The sequence below is a fragment of the Osmerus mordax genome, chromosome 13 (assembly GCF_038355195.1).
Source record: "Osmerus mordax isolate fOsmMor3 chromosome 13, fOsmMor3.pri, whole genome shotgun sequence".
NCBI classification, from domain to species: domain Eukaryota; kingdom Metazoa; phylum Chordata; class Actinopteri; order Osmeriformes; family Osmeridae; genus Osmerus; species Osmerus mordax.
Genome location: NC_090062.1, coordinates 6,961,560 through 6,980,944, shown reverse-complemented (window position 1 = coordinate 6,980,944; position 19,385 = coordinate 6,961,560). Strand labels below are relative to the sequence as shown.

General features: G+C 45.2%; 3 protein-coding genes across 3 annotated transcripts in view; all 3 read right to left on the bottom strand.

The window, feature by feature from the left end:
- adamts17 (ADAM metallopeptidase with thrombospondin type 1 motif, 17) overlaps window positions 1-2,632 on the bottom strand; it is a 45,098-nt gene extending 42,466 nt beyond the window's left edge. Inside the window, exons 1-2 of the mRNA XM_067249240.1 lie at window positions 2,560-2,632; window positions 1,756-2,123 (exon numbers count right to left, since the gene is read on the bottom strand). Of these exons, the coding sequence (XP_067105341.1) occupies window positions 1,756-2,123; window positions 2,560-2,632 (441 nt within the window). The remainder of the gene's footprint in view (window positions 1-1,755; window positions 2,124-2,559) is intronic.
- A 3,229-nt stretch (window positions 2,633-5,861) lies between these two features.
- Window positions 5,862-14,905, bottom strand: cers3a (ceramide synthase 3a). Its single transcript, XM_067248992.1, has 11 exons — window positions 14,788-14,905; window positions 12,534-12,721; window positions 11,947-12,061; window positions 11,181-11,299; window positions 10,061-10,118; window positions 9,687-9,737; window positions 8,868-8,960; window positions 8,520-8,648; window positions 8,049-8,155; window positions 7,285-7,438; window positions 5,862-6,075 (listed from the first exon to the last, which is right to left on the bottom strand). The coding sequence occupies exons 2-11, from the start codon at window positions 12,704-12,706 to the stop codon at window positions 5,890-5,892; spliced, it is 1,185 nt and encodes a 394-aa protein (XP_067105093.1). The 5' UTR covers window positions 12,707-12,721; window positions 14,788-14,905; the 3' UTR covers window positions 5,862-5,889.
- A 664-nt stretch (window positions 14,906-15,569) lies between these two features.
- Window positions 15,570-19,109, bottom strand: lins1 (lines homolog 1). The gene is made up of 7 exons (XM_067249192.1): window positions 18,956-19,109; window positions 18,445-18,830; window positions 18,256-18,354; window positions 17,951-18,086; window positions 17,209-17,805; window positions 16,849-17,035; window positions 15,570-16,449 (listed from the first exon to the last, which is right to left on the bottom strand). The coding sequence occupies exons 2-7, from the start codon at window positions 18,808-18,810 to the stop codon at window positions 15,591-15,593; spliced, it is 2,244 nt and encodes a 747-aa protein (XP_067105293.1). The 5' UTR covers window positions 18,811-18,830; window positions 18,956-19,109; the 3' UTR covers window positions 15,570-15,590.
- Between the last annotated feature and the right edge of the window lie 276 nt (window positions 19,110-19,385).

The window sequence follows — 19,385 nt, the reverse complement described above, 5'->3', positions numbered from 1 at the left end:
TGTCCACATCCTCCACAGAGAGTCCACTGTGAGTATGGTGAAGTGAAGAGCGTACGGTATGTTGGGTTAGATGGAACAGCAACTGGGTCTGTTACAGCCTATCCACAGACCTCCAGCTCCCAGCTCAGACACCCTCAGGAATGCAGCTACACAGCCAGTGTGTGGCAAGGAGAACCTGCTTTCTACATCTCCACTGATACTTTATCTGTGTTACCAACCCTGGGGTGTGAGGACCTGTCAGTGGCTCAGCCTTGTAGAACAGAGCCCCTCTAGACAGGGTGAAAGGTCATCTCATGTTACAGAAAGGGCAACCCCATGGTCACTCCTTAGTTCTCCTGTCCATGTGTGTCAGATGACACTTTCAGCAGGTTCCTACACTACCCAGTGTGCACTCCTGACCTGGCTGGCACTGTCAGGTTGACAAAGAAGAAAGGTAAAGTTAGGATCAGACTGCTCTTTTGCTTTTCCTCCACACACAGACACACACACGCACACACACACACACATAAACGTTCCCTAGTCGGGGGCTTTTGTTTGAACTGAACTCAAGCCAAAAACAACTCAATGATTTAACAACACAAATAAAACTATCTTGAGGTGCCACTGTATGACATGAGGGTCTACACACACTTACACACGCACACACACACACACGTTGTATTGACTTACATCTGACCCACAGAGTGAAGCTGAGCCTTTAAAGAAGAGGCTTGCTGGTGCATACTATCCTGGTACTGCTTGGTGTTGTCAGCCATGCAGGCCAGCAGAACAGTGTCCATCTCTAGCAATGCCTGAGGGACTAGCACTGTTTCCACATGTCTGTGTCTGATGCTAAAGGTGTCACCGAGCTTGACCTAGTTAGCTCACACAAATGAATATAACATTTAAAACAATCGTGACCTCATTTTCCAGTTACTATGCAGGCCTTGGCCGACAAAATGTCAGCATTACTAAGCTCAGAATGAAATACATCCCAGGAACAGATCATGAGATTTCTGCTTTTTTTTACCTTTGATTCACAAGATAGGGAAGCATATGGTGTGATGTTTGCAGGCATTCAAAAGTTAAATACTAATATGTGTGTGTGTGTGTTTCAGCAGTGTGTGAGGAAGTGACGGATTACGTGGTGTCAGAGAGAATGGACAGAGATTCCTTCCAGCTCTGAGAGATGACTCTGGCACAGAGACAGACCCCCCACACACAAACAGTGTTAGGGGATGTTTAGGCATCCCATCATCTAATCAGCCCCACAGCATACGTGTGTGTGTGTGTGTGTGCGCGTGTGTGAAGGGGGGCCGGCGGGGTGAATGGCGCACTCCAGCCTCTAGTATCAGTAGATTTGGCCTGCTTGTCACAATAACACCAGTACTCACTCCACCAGGCTTGCTGGCTGCAGGGCAGGCACTCCTTCAGGGTATCTAAAACCAGCTGACCTCATCTCCAGCTGACTGGCCCTCTCAGCTCAGTCGAGGCGAACACAGTGCAGGCTGTACTGCAGGCTACTGATTGGAGCCACATTCAGACCCACACATACCACTAATAAGAGAGCTGCAGAGTTCACAAACAATGATGCCAATGGGGACTTAATTATGCTCATTTTGTATGTTTTCTACACTGGATGGTGTTGACTGGTCTGCAGGAGGGCATCTGAGCAGTAGGAACCAAGGACAATGCCACCATTAATATTTTCTCCTCAACCATTCCCCAAAAGCAAGGTGAAGGGGTGAGACTTAGTGAAGGAAAAAATGAATTTACCAGACCACCGCAGGTGTTGAGTGATGCAAAAGAGTCGGTATGATTGACAATCCGCCCGGAGTAAAAGCATAGTTTTTCCTTGGAAAGGTGCGACAGTTTAGTGTTCTTTCCACTGTGCCTCTGTTCTACAACAAAGTTATCTGACAGGAAGGAGTCATCCCTCCTTAGGTGTAGGTACAGGTCTCTTCCAAAAGCAGGCAGGGAGAGGAATAAGTCGTCCCTTCCGCTTTGGGGTCCGGCGGGGTCAGCAGAGGCAGACCGCTGGCCTCGGCGACGCGGGCTGCGCCAAGACGAGTCGCTCAACAGGTGAGAGTCCTCTCCAAATAGAGCTACGGGGATTACCACCTCTGTCTCCAACCCAGAGTGAGCTGCGTGGAATGGGGGGAGGGGGTTAAATGTGTTACGGTTGAGTGTATTTATTCCCACAGTTCATTAAAAGTGTGCCCCTTTCAATTAATGTGAAACCAACCAGAAGCCTACCGACATCCTTTGTGGCCTTAATGAAAGGATTGCGCTACATCACCACAGATCATCTGGCTGTTAGTCATTATCCTGAATGAAGTCTTAGTGGAGTAAACATTTAAGAGGAGTTGTGTGAAACTCATTACTGAATTTATCAGATTCAGACGCCATTCACAACTAATTTACTAAATGCAGCCAAAAAAAAACTCAATAAAGAGGACGAAGTAAAAAGTGACTACAATATAAAGTTATTAAATGAGTGGTTGTGAAGTAAACCCCGCTACACAATCACAAAATGCAAAGCGTCATAACGCTTGTGTTACAAAGTCGGGTAGTACTCACCAGAGATCGCAGTCAGTCCGATGCAGAGCAGAGACAGGAACAAGAGAAGCTGGGCAGCATGGCTATCGTGCATGATCAAGACTATCTGGCTATCTGTGAAGACTGTAAGCGCGTGCAAAGCCTACCCGGACTGCTGTGAAGTTCTCTAAAGTTAGTCAACTTAAGTATCTGGACTTCAAGCAAAGAGAGTTTGAAGCTGTAGACACGCCTACTGTTCTTTCCATCTGCCCATGCAGACACTGGATTGGGTGAGGCAGTTTTGGATCAATAAATATCTCATACGTGATTGGTCGTCAAAGCCTTCTTTTGCTGTTGGGGGCTGAAACCCTACACGTGGTTTCAGTAAAGAGGGACACTGAGAAAAGTACTGCGGGTCATCAGCGGTGCTAGTTGGGTGCTGAAATGTTTATCAGTAGGCTAATTGTTAATAAACATTTTTGCAAAATAATAAACATGTTTGTTGCATACAGGGTCTATGCTACTTGATTCGTGCAAGAGATCCAGCTTCTGTGCCGAGGACCGCTATGTATTATTAGCTATACGTTTTATTACACTGGTGGACCGGACTGTTTAGGGTTATAGTGTGTAATACTTCAATTGATACACTGAAGTATAAATAAACTGAGTTAACCAAGGAAAAATACTTAGAATACTGTAGGCCTAACAGTGTACATGATCACATAGCTTGAGCTTAAAGCTAATGGTCTGTTAAAAGTTCTCATCAACTCCTAATTGCAAATGGAAAGACATGGGTTACAATTAGCATATAGATTCCAAACCAAAGGGTTTGGCCTGGAGCAATGTGCCGCGGTTAGATAAGTTGTGAAGAATTTTCCAAATGCGGGTGCATTTCCACGGCCAAAGCCCCAGATCGTAGAGTGCATAGCAGGGGTATTCTTCTCCTGCGGGGTGGTGTTATAGATGATGGTCATGGCCGGTGAGCAGAGCAGACCATCACTTATCCTCTGCATCTAAAGGACCAGGCAGCCACTGTATCAGCCACAGACGCAGCTACCCAATATGGATGGACTAATTTACAATGAGCCGGTCCAGCCCAGAGCGGCCACACCAGAACATAAATACTGCAGTCTCTGTTCAACAGCCCCGCTGGGTCGGCTGAGGGCCACGTGCTGGAGCATCAATCAAAAACAAATACGATCAGCCAATAGAAGTGGCTTCACCTAACAGCAGTGACCTGACACAAGCTCAGTGTTGGCACTTTTGCAGACTTATGTTCACGGCAGCAGAAAACAGGCTCAAGAAAAGCAATTGAATAGTTTGTTTGTGTGTGTGCACCCGTGTGTGATATGTGTGATGTGTGCTTGATATATATGATGTGTAAGTTCATTGTTGGTACATGTATTTACAAGGCAAACATCCACTGTGACCTTTGAACAAAGTAGTACTGCTGCATAGAAAGTATATACGTGGAAATAAAGCGTTCCATAACTTTTGAATCTGAAACTTTGAGGATTATACTATGAATCAATAAAGCCATGTACAGCATGAACAGACCGTCCATACTAGCACAGCACAGAAACATAGCCTAGCTTAGTCCTTGAATGACTGCTGAATAGGCTATACCTGGCTGTGTGTACAGATCTCTGACAGAGATGTCTGTATACAGACATCTACGTGTGTGAGTGTGAATGTGATTCTGTGTATGTTCAAAGGATGAATTCAGGTTTGAGGGCTTTGATTGGTCTATCTCATGATTAGAGGAGCCAATCTTTACGTCCTCTGCAGATAAAGAGAAGAGCCACTAGGATGGAGACAGAAGTTATCTGACTCTGATCTGAAGTCAGCCTTGCAAACTGTTCCTATAGAATTGATCTCAAGGTAATTCCTTTACGGAGACAGACTATGAAGAGTTAACCCACCCTGACAGATCTCCATTAGACCTATACAGTCAGAAGATGACTGTTCTTGAAATTCAGATGGCATGCATGTGCAGAGGCTGCAAAACACGTCTGATCCTGCTCAGTTTGAGTTGAGGACTGGTGATTTACTCCCCCCAGAGGCCTGTTGGGGTATGACAGGATGGGAACCAAGCTAAGTTCTAGGTGATCGTCACAGTGATATGCAGTATGAATCGTGTAAAATGAAACCGCAGTAAACTGGAGGTCAAACTGTCAGCCAAGAAAATCATTTTATTGGCATATGAAATTTACAGACAGTAGTAGTGGAATCTCCACAGTCAGTCTTACCTTTTCTTTTTGAAAATTATAAAACAACCCAGACTTACAAAATGGATGTTTGATCCATCATTGGCATATACAATATCCTACATAAAACAAAACAATATTTGAGAACATTAGAATCAATATTTGGGACCTCGGAATCATTCTGTCATGCTTCATTCAAAAATAGATTTTTCTAAATGCTGCAGAAATGTTTCTTCATAAGTCTGCTTCACACTCTCTTGTGAATCCATGAAATACTTCAATACAAAATAAATATACATCAGACCTCAATTATGGCCTTGGGTCAAAAAACACAATTTGTTCAGAATGTACCATATGCTGTAGTGTACAATGAAATGGTATAGGTGTGCACTGTACAGTATGTATGAGAAGGTATAAAATGGCGCAGCATAGTACATTGTAGTTTCAGCCTGGTGCTAGCCAACATAGTTGAGAAGCAAGACCTAATAGTACGGGCTATAAGTGGCTAAGTTCAGCAGGGCTTTACTGTGGTCAGAGAGGACAAGCAGAGAGATACGACCACCTTATCTGGAAGAGTCACTAGTGATATCAGGCCCCATTCATCTCTCTGTAACCATAAACAACTCCAGCACAGGTTGAGATAAAACTTGCCGCAAGCGAACGCAGCCCATAAACCCCAGCAGGTCCTGACCGAAGAGGGGCCAAGACACAGGGGCCCAGGCAGACTAATATGATGTGCTCACTCTGTGTTTCTGAAACAATACGGAACCAATTAAATATGATGACGATACCAAACACGGGGCTGTGTGTTTTGTTGGCCAGTTTCACTCTCGGGGTGTTTATCTTTCTGAAGGGGCCTACATGGGAAGCTGTGCCATCAACAACACTGCTCTCCTCAAACATAGGAGCCATGTCATCGTTTGGAGTTGAAAAGAACGCAGTAAGGTCAACCTCTACGTCTGCACTGCTCTGCGTACGGACGCTCTGATGGACACGGCCATTTTTGTTGGACTAGGTCACACTCCATGTACTGGAGAAATACTTTTTTTATTTTGTCTAGATGGGACAGGATCAACATTGTTCGATTACTCACATCATCACCCCTCCCTTCCCCTTCCCACCATTTTTTGTGTGCAGGACTCAACCAGTAAGAATGAGTTTCTGGTCAGTACACAGTCTTTGACTGACAGATGTTTTCAGACATGGATAGGCGTCCAGAGCATCCATTGGTTCCCTCCTTGGTGGCCCTACCCACACCGTTGCCTGTTCTGTGGTGTCTCTCCTCTTCCTCTGTAGAAATGCTCCCATCTTCATCCTCCTCCTCGTTTTCACTTCTTACATCTCCGGTTAACTTTGAAAGAAGAATAAGTTGAGAATTAAAACCAGCCTAACACATATTTAGTTGTATTTATTATAATGTTTGAATTATTCACAGAAACCTTTGAATTTGTGTCCAATCAAACAAGCAATTCAGCACAGAAGAAATCCCAAAAGACAATGAAACTGTAAAAGTGTTCGGCCACATCTACTCCAGTCTACCTCTAGGGTGTCTTGCTCCATCCCACATAAACTTGCAAAACAACTTGCCATTCACCCCAAAGCCCAGGTGAAACCTGAACCTAACGATAGTGTTTCTAGCAATGCAACCCCAGCCCACATTGTCACTATCCTAGGATCAGCTGGAGTGGGAAGCTCTCAGGAGGATTACCCTCTCCTAAATCACACAGCTCTGAAAACACAATGTTCTGCTCTGAAACACTATTCTGGTAGCTACAACAACTGCTAAATCACTAATAATTAAGTCTCCGTAGCAACTGCTGCTGGCTGTGTGCTTGTTCGGCACAGTGATTATGTCTGGTCCCCATCCGTCCCTGGCAGTCTGTTTCTGACAGGGCTGGGGTACCGGGCCAACACCAGCACACGAACGCAGCAACACAACACTACTACGGGAGAGGCCAGACAATGGCACATTGGGTACAGGGGCTTGGCACGAGGTCACACTGCCGGCAGCAGGAAGAGCAGTGTGGAGGCAGCAGGAAGAGCAGTGTGGAGGCAGCAGGAAGAGCAGTGTGGAGGCAGCAGGAGGAGCAGTGTGGAGGCAGCAGGAAGAGCAGTGCGGAGGCAGCAGGAAGAGCAGTGTGGAGGCAGCAGGAAGAGCAGTGTGGAGGCAGCAGGAAGAGCAGTGTGGAGGCAGCAGGAAGAGCAGTGTGGAGGCAGCAGAGTTCTCTGAGGCCATAGGGTTGCTGGGAAACAGGACCTGTGTTCCATGGTGCACTGTTCCTGGAGTCTACACTATCTGTTTGAAGATCAGAGACAGATGAACATGAAAGAGGCACCTGTGAATGGATTCTCATAAACCATGTGGTACTCAGGAGTTCCGATCCTCCATGGAAATAAACGGGTATCAGAAGATGATAAAAGCACGAGAAAACCCACTACTGTGCTTGTTCTCTGCCCTGCCTTATTCACTAAGACACTCGGACCCGCAGAGCTCATGGCTTCACTCCTCTGGAGGGAACTAACCACGTCACGGCTAGCAGCGGTGATGGGCAACACTTACGTTGCCAAAGAGGAACTTCTTGACCATGCGTAAGATGAGGTAGGCCCAGAAGATGTGGAGGAAGAGGAGGATCACCAGCATCGCATTGAAGAAATAGTAGGCGAAGAACGCAGCATAATGTTCCAGAGGGTACACCCAAGTGCAGTGGATTAGCCTGCAACAGAGACACCACACATTAGAACCAGGGCACGGCCCCAAACACGAAACTAGATCACGATGCACAAAGACTACATCACAAAACAGATAAAAAAACTACATACCCACGCGCACAAAATTGCCATCCCCAACTGAGCTTGTTGTGTGGGAAAATTATGTATTGTTCTATTATTCAATATCCATTGTGTTTGATAACCAAGTCATGGGACTTGATGCTCTACCTACGCTAATTAAAAAGATATGTTGTTTTGATCATCTATTTTAGCAGGTTTGGTTTAATGGATTGTCAAATTGATAAAGCTGCCAGAACAGTGCCAGAGATGTGTGTAGGCTTTCTCTGCAGAAAACAATAACCGGAAAAAGGCCAAGGTCTAATGCTTGTGTTCGGAGAATGATATCCGTCGTATTTGTTCCTCTAAGGAGAGGCTGGGCAAACATTTCTCAGCAAATATTGAGATTAATATCACAATCTCATGATGCATTGATTTGGTATTCATAACTCTGACTTCTAGAGATCTATATAACAAAATAACAAACAGGTAAACACACATCACGCACTTCACACACACGCTCGCACATGCGCACACACACGCTGTCAGTTGGCTTACCAGAATGGGAAGATGACGAGTCGTGTAACCATGAACACAACCGTAAACACAACAAAGAGAGTGTTGCAGGTTCTTTCCCATTTAGCGTAGTTAAACAACTTGGCAGACTGTAATACACAAACACAAATCAAATCAAAACATACACTAGTTAGTCGCCCATTATCCAACTGCACAGTCAGCAGTCTCACTATCAAGCTGCTCTTATTAGGTTACATCTGGATTGTATTTGAACCGCATCGTCAAATGCTGTGTGAAGTGAGTCTCTCAAATCACTTCTGGCTTTTCACTCATTGTTTACATGTCAGTACTACAGAGCTGCCTGTGGACTTCCTTTCCTCTGAGTGGAAGGTCTGTACCTGGCCACATGCCTCTGAGTGGAAGGTCTGTACCTGGCCACATGCCTCTGAGTGGAAGGTCTGTACCTGGCCACATGCCTGTGAGTGGAAGGTCTGTACCTGGCCACATGCCTACCTCCAGCAGGATATCAGAAGCGTCGTGGACGAGCATGACCAGGGTTCCTATGCGGATGTAATTGGCACACCAGGAGAAGGAGAGTAGGACCAAGGTGGCGACATGGTGAATGATTTGTTCCTTGAAGTCCTAAAAAGAAACAGTTGTTTTTTTAAGCAAGGGTGGCATTATTTTGTATCAGAACAGCAGCCTTTTAAAATATGCCAAAGTTGATCAACTCAGTCAACGTCCAGTGTTGGAAAATGAGAGGAGACCATGAAGCTGGTGTGTTTGCACCTGGTGACTGTGTGAACTAAAGAGGCTCAGGCCCCCGGGCTCCAGGGAGGGGATCTGTCACCTGACACTCACCTTCCTTTTCACATCCACGGTGACGCTGAAGATGAGAGACCCATAGAAGCTCAGCTCCAGGATGTAATACCAGTACTGAGACTCCAACATGGACTGAAAAGAGGGAGAGGGGAGGGTGGAGAGAGAGAGAGAGAGAGAGAGAGAGAGAGAGAGAGAGAGAGAGAGAGAGAGAGAGAGAGAGAGAGAGAGAGAGAGAGAGAGAGAGAGAGAGAGAGAGAGAGAGAGAGAGAGAGAGAGAAAAGCAAGAATGAAATAAATAGCGAAAGGAGAGGTAACAAGACCCACACATTTTCATGAGATAATCTCAGTCATTCAGCACACAAAAAAGATTCAACACAATGACAAGTATCCCCAGGCTCTTTCCTTAGTCAGAGAGCTGCTCACTGGAGGGGCTGACTGCTGTATGTCTGTGCATGTGTGTTTGTCTCTCTCTCTCCTGTATTTGACTCAAAACCCCAGCCTGCTTGGTCCTGAGGCTGAACATACTGTAGGCTAATCATACCAGCAGTGTTCCAGTGAGACTGACATCATTCTTTGATTAGGACCTGGCACCAAGCAAGTATCAACATGGATCAGCTCAACACATGCATTCTTCCCCTCATAAAACAAACAAAAACAGACTTACTTCTAAATAAGGACCTGTACTGGACCTGAGATGACAATTATCGGCAGTCTTATGCAATGTTGTAAATGTGGATATTGCGTGAAAATGTTAGTGAAGACCGTTAAAAGTTATGTGTTTATATTTTATTGATGACACGTGACGAGGGCAAATGCAGTGTGGTAGGTGTTGGAGAAAACATTAAAATCCATACACACCTGCTGTGGAAAACCAGTCCATACTTTACGTGTATCATAAAACCACTCTTTCTGGAGAGACATAACACACAAAAGCATAAAACAACCAGCATGTTCAGAGCAAGTCATCACAGATTAATTCCACCTACAATTGCTCATATTTGGTTTAGCTTAAATTCCTTTATCCTCTCCTGCCCTCCCCTACTCTTTCCTGCTGGCTCCTAAGAGGGAGGACTATGAGTAATGTTCTGTTCTGACAAATCCGGCCTGGCTCAGACTTTAAGAGACAGTGAATGTATGTCCTGTATTTGCATGTGGAGAAACGCTTCGAACTGTTTAAACTCACAAACAGTACCAAACCAATCTGACTGGGGAAAAAGAAACAGTGTACTCACATCATGAAGGGCTGCTATTCCTCCGATGAATGCAAACAGATAAAAGACCAACCTCCAACTGCAAAAACAGGCAGGGGTAGGGATGCATATTGATAAGATTTTAACGATTCCGACTCCTTATCAATTCCTGCTTATCAATTCGATTCCTTATCGATTCTCTTATCGATGTTACCCTCTACAGCCATAGCTCTGTGCGTCCTGCACCCCCCCCCCCACACACACACACTCGTTCGAAACAAATTTCTCAAACTGGCTTTGACTGGCTCTGAAATGAGCTAATACCTACCACCTCTAGGCCTCTTCAGGCCTCTGTTTTCAAAACAAAATCTAGTCAGAGATAGAAACTTTCAGTTTCCTTGTGTTCAAGCTTATATTACTCAACACCAGTAGGACTTACAGGGGTCCTAACAACAGGGGAAATAACTTCAGTGTCACCTTTCAAAAGAGACCATTTACATGCATGTACTCCAAATGGTTCAACAACAGCTTTCAATGTACTTTGGGTATGTTGTTTAGGCGTTTTCAGGCAACAAGTGGTTGTGATCACTTTTGAGCAGTTTAGCTCTACCTTAGATAGTTAGAGATGAAGCGCGAACGTTAGCTGCGCTGCTGCATGCATCGAACACATGACGTTCCAGTAGTTCATTCTATGCTGTGTGTTCAAATGCTTCTTCATATTTGTATTATTTCCTCCCTTCGACGAAATAGACTTTTTACACGCGTTACAAGTGGCGTTGTTGTCATTTTGTCGTGTGAAATACAACCAAACTTTAGATACTTCCTAGTTGCCATGTTTGCTGCAGTATGTCTATGCGCGAACTTTTATAGTTTATTCCGACAGACGTTCGCGTGTCCCATTATTAAACTGAGCATATCGATTTTTAATCTATTATTAAACTTAGCATTTTAATTGTTTAACGGCACAGAGAATCGTTAACAGAATCGTTAAGGAATTTTACTAACGATTCCAAGGAATCGATTCACTGGGAACCGGTTCTAAACAAGAACCGGTTCTCGATACCCATCCCTAGGCAGGGGGCACTATTGAATGAAGTCATGATATTCTCTGTCTAACACAAACTAACAAACACACACATTTGATCATGATACAAAAACTCACCTGGCTTCTCTGAACTTCTTGAGCACTCCAGGTCGGTCCTGGTTGCGTCTCCTTCTGAACCAGCGTTCCACCTGCCTGACTGACCAGCCACTTTTCTTAGACAGCCCATCAATGTCTGCCTAGGAGAAATACCCTCAACACAATGAGCAACACAAACACACAAACACATCTAGCTACTTATTACTGTACTTTTTTATGTCCTCAGAAGCACAAATTATGATCCATTTTCTAACTTTCTCAGAGCAACAATTGTAGGCAGGGAAACAGATGATCTCTTAACAGAGATTTGGTGAGCTGTCTTCCGGGCCTTTCTGTGTGGAGTTGTTCTCCCATGTTTTCCCCCCGTGCTCACATGGAACAAAGAACCCCAATGCAAAAACATAGAACAGAACAGATCGCTCTCTTCCTTGGAGGAAGGACAGTGTGGATGGGAAAATGTAGAGACCCAATCTGTTCGGTAGACACTTCCTGCATGCGTGTGTGTTTCTCAAGGTCTCCACTCCCTGCACTTGTGTGTGAGTGTGTCATCTGAACGACCTTTAAGCATCAGTGATCCCATCTAAAACCTTCAAAATGGTTTTCGATGGTGTGACCTCCACTCACACATGCCACGCTCAGGCAGATGGATGAGCTGGTACACACATACTTTCAAAACACAGGGGGCGAGGAAACCGTAAACCAGGGTTAGGGTTTACCTCTCCAGGGTGTGAAGTTAGGGTTGGGGCTAGGGTCTGTCCAGGATTAGGAGTTTGGGTTAAGGGGGTACCTGTGTAGGGTTTCTGGAGTGAGAGATGTAGCAGAGCTCCAGGATGGGGTTTTCCACTCTCAGCCTGACTTTCTCTCTGATCCCCACTGAGGCTGCTAGCGGTGTTGCTATCAACCTGGAAGTAAGAACATACTGTACCAGTGAGAACTGGTTAATAAAGATACACATCCCCGCCCGGCGCAACCAAGCAGGTGAAATTGTAACTGGAGACCTGCTTCCCTCCAACAGCCTACAAACACAAACAATGGCCACGTAGACAAAGGACATGTCACCTGGTACATTTATACCGAACATTAAAATGCCTCGTCTCTCTGGCCTGGGCAAAGTAATATTTCCTCAGTGGAAAATGTTTTACTGGATAGGTCACAAGACCACTTTAAGGAAGGTGCTTCGCAGTAAACTTTGGGAATCAGTGAACTATGAAACAACCCTTCCTGAAGCATGTGGCACCATGATCCTGCCAAGTGATGCTGGCCACTGAATGGGAATTTTAAAGTCACCTTTCTGTCTGACAAATAGCATGGCTGTGTGTGTTATGAGCTAAACTTTCCAAAGTGCAGTGTGTGTGTATAAGAAGCTCACCTTACCTTTCAAACAGGTATCTAATTAGTAGGAAGACTATGGCGTAGGGCACTGTGACGTACAGGTGTGAGGCTCTGGCATAGACACGCCCCTCTCTGTCCTCAAGGTCGGCCCATGTCAGGTTGACCGGCAACCAGATCCGGTCCCACCAGAACCACTGATACAGAGTGTCAATCATGGCACTGCAGGGTCCCTGTGTCACATGTGAGGAGGAGCAAGCTGCTCAAGAAACATTCTCGCTGGATCATAAAACTTTCCAAACTACTGAACAAAAGTTATTAAGGCCTCACCATTGGGCAATATGACTGTTCTGTCTTATCTTCATTGCGATTGGTCATATACAAAAACGCATAGGGTGACCCACTCTTTATTTCCACAACAAATATTGACGCAGCATTTCTCGCCCCTTTCACAAGATCTCTCGCCTCCTACGCACACACAACGCCACCAGGGAAAACCTCACTGGCAGACAATCAATAAAACCTGCATCTTAGCAAAACATCCTGGGACAGGAAAAAAAAGCTTTAATAAACAGAACAGTTTTTCAATAATGCAAGTTATTGCGAGTTTATCACAGGTTACATCACAGAACCCCTCCATGTGCCACAGCAGCAGCAATCTTGTTGACTGGTTTGTGAGTGTTGGAAGGTGAAACACTGACGTAGCAACAGTCAACAGACCTCCATGGGGGCCCTCCAGAGGTCAGATTCCACCTCCCAAGAACCTAAACACGATGACAATAGGAGCCCCTGAAACTCCACACTCCCAAGAGCTCCTGCCCTCTGTTTGGTGCCCCCAAGAAACAAAGGAAGATTCAGAGTGTTGTGGGGACAGTTATTAGTGGAGCAAGTAGGGGTTATCTTTAGTCAGAGACTAACTCAACCTTGGACTCCCTTATAGTAAGAGACTCTACCACTGTATGATGGGGGCAGTCAATCCCACTATGACCTCATAAACCCAGAGAACACTCTGTACTCTTTTGCGGATGGTCCAGACTCGCTCCGGTAGTTCACGTGACGTGTCATTGAATGTGCTGCAAGTTGGACGCATCTGGAATACTAAGAAAGCCATGTAACCGCAGAGCGGAGAAATGACTTGTGCACCACACATGCCTTTAGACACAGCACAACACCTCGTCATGTCATAAATAGGAGGATCACTTGGACGCATGTAGGTTTTGTTGTTGACTGGCGCCCCACGTGTGTGTGTTTGGGAGGAAGGAGGGGGGCAGTCTGGCCCCTGTTGTACTGGTACAATTATGACATCACTACAGATGTCATCACCTCTAGGTCCCTGAGTAATTAACATGTGACTTGGCGTATTTAACTGTCCACAGGAACACACCACCTGACCATAACGATCATCTTGAGGTCCAGATAACAAACCCACCTCACACTGTGTAATGTTGTATGATGCAGAAAGATGCACATCACAATGCACTGTTTAAAATCCATAGACTTTTGTCTCTCCTTTCTAAAATATCTGTCTATCCATTTCAAGTAACACAAGCACTTTTCTTTTTCAGGGTCTTACCATTCCCACAAACATGCCTGGATCACACAAACATTAAGTACCCAGTTGGCAGTTATATGGGTTAAGGATTAAAGCTAAATCTTCATAAAAAATTATTAATACATTCAAATTGATAGGAATACATAAAATATATATTGTCAACATTGGTGGGGAAAGCTGGTAGAGTATTTCATCATTCGAGTCTAATCAGGTTCTTGGTGAGAGTTTTATAGAGAAACATTTAAAACTAGAGAATTGGCTCTAGAAGACATAGATGTAATTACTCATTTTAAAGGCTCATGACTTCATAACGGCTGGACGGCAGAAGTGCCAGAGATGCTTATAACTAGGAACCTAAGCCAGTTACAGAACAATAAAATTGGTCGGAAAACAGAGTTGTTTGCGGATAGCTGAAGCGCCCAGCTCGTGGAACTTCTGTACATCGACCTACTAGCAGAACAGAGTCTTCATTCAGCTCAGCTCAGTCATGTATGACCAGGCACATACCTGGAGCTGCTCACTTCACCCTCGAACAACTCACATCACAACCAAATGAACGTTATCTTAAAGTACTCTAAGTTAACTGGAACAGGTATACAATCAAGAAATCCCAATTTGTCCTTACCTATCAGACGGAAAAAGTGAACACAAAAATCATTACACTAGGTCCAAGGTCATATAGAAACATAACTGTACCTTCCCTCTGTTGCTGCTGCAGAAGAGAGAGCAGGTAAGAGCCGGTCTCACCTGGTTGCTGCTACTCCTGTGTTTACTGTGGGAAACTACAAAGCCTGAGAGAAGCCCTCTATCCCTCTACAGTTGAAGAGCCAGGCAGCAAGCAGGCAGGCAGACAAAGCAGGCAGGCACTCTCCCTTTGTTTCACATGCTTTATGGTCACACCCAGTCGGGGACAATTGCCCGGCAGTTTTTTTCCCTCCAGGTTAGCAGGTAGGGAGGTAGGCTAGCTGAGTGCCATGACACACTCTTACATTCAACACAGACACACAGCCAGGGGTGCCCTCAGGGAATGTTTACCAGCTTGTTTGGATTGAGCTTCTAATTCTACAGACAGATTATTCTTACGTCTAGTAACATAGAGAATATAAGAATGGTCAGTTAGGAGCTACGAGTGGAGATCAGACAGAGGTTGAGAACAATGTTCCATGCTGATAGCTTACAGAATGAACTTCAAAGAGGCAGGGATGTGATTAAGTAACATTCAAACAGCTGTAGTTTATTGGTTTAGGAGGTGGATGTTGTGTTTGCTTAGGATGGGTAAATAGAGCAGAGCTCAAAGTATACGCACAGCTGAAACACTGATCGTAAACACACTTTCAGGACTAACTCTTCCTGTCATGATTTAAGATTTACCTGGCAGGCAGCTGAAGGGCACCAAAATAGTATTATAACCCACACCAACAGGAGAACTGGGATTCGCTTACTGTATGTATACCTTTTAAAATAGATATCTACGATATACAGAGACTATCAATAAAACTGTGAACAGACATGTTTCAATTTTGCGTTGTTTATTTTAAATCGGTAGTATCTCAATGATGAAAAACACTTTCTGTCTCAATCTTAGTCAGTAGTTTGAGGAGCGAGGTGGGATTATAGGGAAAGAGATTCCTCTTCTGCAGCCTGGCTATCACATCTCTGAGCTCGGACAGACAGGTGAATGCCCTTCTGTCAAGGTCTCCATGACGTCTGTCTTGGGCAGGGGCAAGAGTCCTGAGCCTCCATCCTGGTCCTGGCAGACTCCGCCCTTGTCCACAGTCTGGATCCGTTCTAGGCTGTGATCCCCTCCCTGTTGTTTTTTTGCAGTCAAGTGTGGTCTGAAAACCCTCTGTGGAGCTTGATAGCTGGGGTCCTTCATGTGTATGCCCCAAAGAGGAGGACGGTTCCCTCTTATCACCCTGTGACAAATTGAGGCCGCCAAGCCTTGGCCTGCTCTCTGAGATGCAGGCTTCCAGGCCTGTAGCCCTCCTTGGTGTGTCTGAAACATCCATCACCTCAGTCTCTGACTCATCTGAGCTTCCATAGTCCACCAGACGGAGAGGAGGGACTGGGCTAGGCAGGATTAGGCCCAGCGGAGACACACTGCTACAGGGGGCAAGTGAAGACCGATGGAGGTCTTCTCCCAAGCTGTCCAGCCTCTGTGTCCAGTCCAGCGCCTCCATCTTCTGACAGGCCTCAGAGAAACCTTCCCGGTCCCCCTGCAGGTGTTTCAGGTAGCGCACCAAGTACTCCAGGAAGCAGGTTTCCGTGGAGATGAGGAAGTCCAGGAGGATGCTATGGTCAAAGGAGACACTTCGGAGGAGCGACAGGAAGTGGCAGTGAGGGTTGCAGCCGGTGGAACAGGAAGCAGTATTTGAAGCACCAGCAAACACACCCATCTCAGAGGAGACTCTGCGGCGAGGAACCAAAATACAAAATACTTTACCCTCAATTACATTGCAGCCTTCGTCAATGTGGCGTGAACACAATCCATAACTTTCTAGTACTGTAGGTCCTTTCTTAACCCTTGTGCTGCCTTCGGGTCACATGACCCAAAGGTTCATAACGAACCATCGTTGTGTTTACCCAATTTTACCCAATACAAAAACAAATAAAAATAATTTTCTTTTAACCTTCGCAATGTGGGGGGTCTGAGACAGCCCAACGGTTAAAAGAAATTGCTTTACTTTGTTTTTGTATGCGGTAAAGTTGTCGCAATACGACGGTGGGTCACAACGACTGATGGGTCAGAATGACCCGAAGATAACACAAGGGTTAAACTGCTCTCCCTCCAGTCACTATTATAGTTACCTGTTGTGGAGGAGGTGTAGTGAGAGTAAGGCTTTGGCTGTCTCCATCATGTCATCATCCTGCTCTCCAAACACCACAGAGACCCAGGTGCAAGGATGACAAGGCTGGTGCAGCTGGACCCCTCGCTGGTTCAGAAACAACAACAAGCCTTGCAGACACCCTGGCACATCCATAGTAGGATCAACACCTGGAGACACAGAGAGGAAAACAGACAGGCTTCATATCTAAGAAAAGACTGCCCCCTGCTGCGCATGTGGGGAAGAGCAAAACCAAGCACAGGAAACATGGTTCAAAATGGGTTCTGTTCGCTAGAATGCAGCGTTCATACATTAAGAGATGTGGTGTTGATTAAGTCCTTACCTGTGCCACTTCCTGATTTGATCTTGTAATCCAGGGATTTCAGTAGAACGAGACTAACAGCTCTCAGCATGACATAATCGGGGCGGTCACTGCCTCCATCACAGGCCTGCCTTGTCCCACTGAAGAACACAGACCCTGACTCCACCGGAACACCCTGTAACCAACCAGCATGCACCGCCTGCAACACCTCAGAAGTTAGCGCGTTCATGTCACTGCAGATGTGACGGTCTGTGGGGGCTGGTACGTTCGCTAAAGCCATGTCTTCCCCGGCCTTCTCCAGCAGCACCCTCTTCAGGAGCAGCATCACTCGCTTTTTCACAAAGTAGTCCAGCGGACGCATGACTATCCTCAGCAGCCCGGGGGCCTGTGTGTGAGCCAGCCTCTGACTCAGGAAACAGCCACGAGACCCTGATCTGACCCTGGACGCTGTGAGCACCTCCAGTAGGTCTAGTAAAGTGCACAGCGTGGCCCCCTGGTTTTCAGTGCTGCTGGAGTATAAAGCACTGTCTGTCTGATCCACATCACTTCCAGGGAGAAGCTTAGAGCACAGTGATGACAGAGCTGGGTCAAAAGATGCAAGAAGCTTCTGCAAAGCCCCTGTTGGGAAAACAAGAGAAAAAGACGAGGAAGAAATAAGGGGGGGAGGGGACAAAGACATGTATAGCATACTGTATTGGCAGTGAAAAGTGTTGAGGTCTGTTTGTTTCACAGAATGTAAAGACGTCTACTGTAAGATCAATACCACTATGTCCCTGTGGCTGTTTAAGCAGTGTTTTAATGACGTCTTGGAGAGACCATAGGCAGCCGTCCAACTCAGGTCCTGGACTGGGGTTCAGAAACACTTGCAGACATTTCCTCTCCCAAATGGGATTGACAGGCTGCAAGTTTAAATAAAATAGAAGGAAATGAAAAAATCTGAGAATGATTCTGTGTGAGGCAAAAGAGAGCAACTGACTAAGAGTCCATTAGTATCTGGGGATGTGATCAAATTATACATTTCAAAAACAGTTTTTTGGAGTTTCAATTGAAGGTGAGCATCCAACTCACCAAGTTCTCAGAGGAGCGTAACTCAACAGAAACACATGCTGATGCACACTTTGCAGCAAGATGAGATGTCAACAGATCCTTGGTTTGGAAAATATCAATCTGTCAAGGGAGTTGGGGTCAGAGAGGAACATTTAAATGACAAACTACAAGCATGTTTAATTAAATCAACATAAAATCAAAACTACTCACAAGATTTGACATAATACCAAACTCTTGCAATAATATTCTGTACACCGTACTGAAATAATGTAGCGTCTCTTGAGACCAGCTTTGACATGTCATTTTGAAAAAGATTTTCTCCATCAGCGTCAGAGCAATGCAGGGTATCTCATCGACGCCATTATCATAACACTCTGGTGATTTGAAAGGTTCTCTGGGTTGATCTGAACACTCAGCATCCCTGTCCGGCACGGGCACTGATTCACAACACTGTTTTGGTGGTTTACGAACACACAAAGACATTGTTGACGCAAACTCTTGTGCAGTTATGTTAGGCGATGCTCCAATCAGTAAACTCCGGTATGCATCATTTAGAGAGAGTAAAATAGAGTTCATTTTGATGGGTTGGAAGAAACCTGAAAAAGATTGTAAAAAATTTAGTTGTATGTCAACTTTCTTCATTGGTTTATGTTGAAGAGTTTACATACATACACATTGCAATACATTACGAAACGTAAGTCAACCGCTGTATCTCACCTACCTTTGTTATTCACGTATTCCTGGTTCTTTTGCTAGAATGTGGTACAAAAACTGCACATAGTAAGTAAGTACATAGTAACCGATTAACTCAATTATTTTTCCACATAGGCTAAATCTATATATTTCACGAAAAGAAAAGCAGCAAGCATGCATTTTAAGCTATAGCTCTAGCTACAGTGTCCCGATAGGGCCATGTGACTGGTGCTCACGGAAGCAAAGTCTAAGATGATGAAAAAAACGTTTTGAAAAACAAGATAGCTATTAGCTAAGTATATATATCTGTAGTTTGCAAAGCATGGTAAACGCATTTATTCAACACAATTTTAAATAACGTACAACCGAAATCTATCTAATGTAAAGCCTACGTTGCGGTAACCGAAGGTTTGCAGCACGAAGCTGGTTTGACAGCTCGCGTTCCTCAAGTCTGAAAT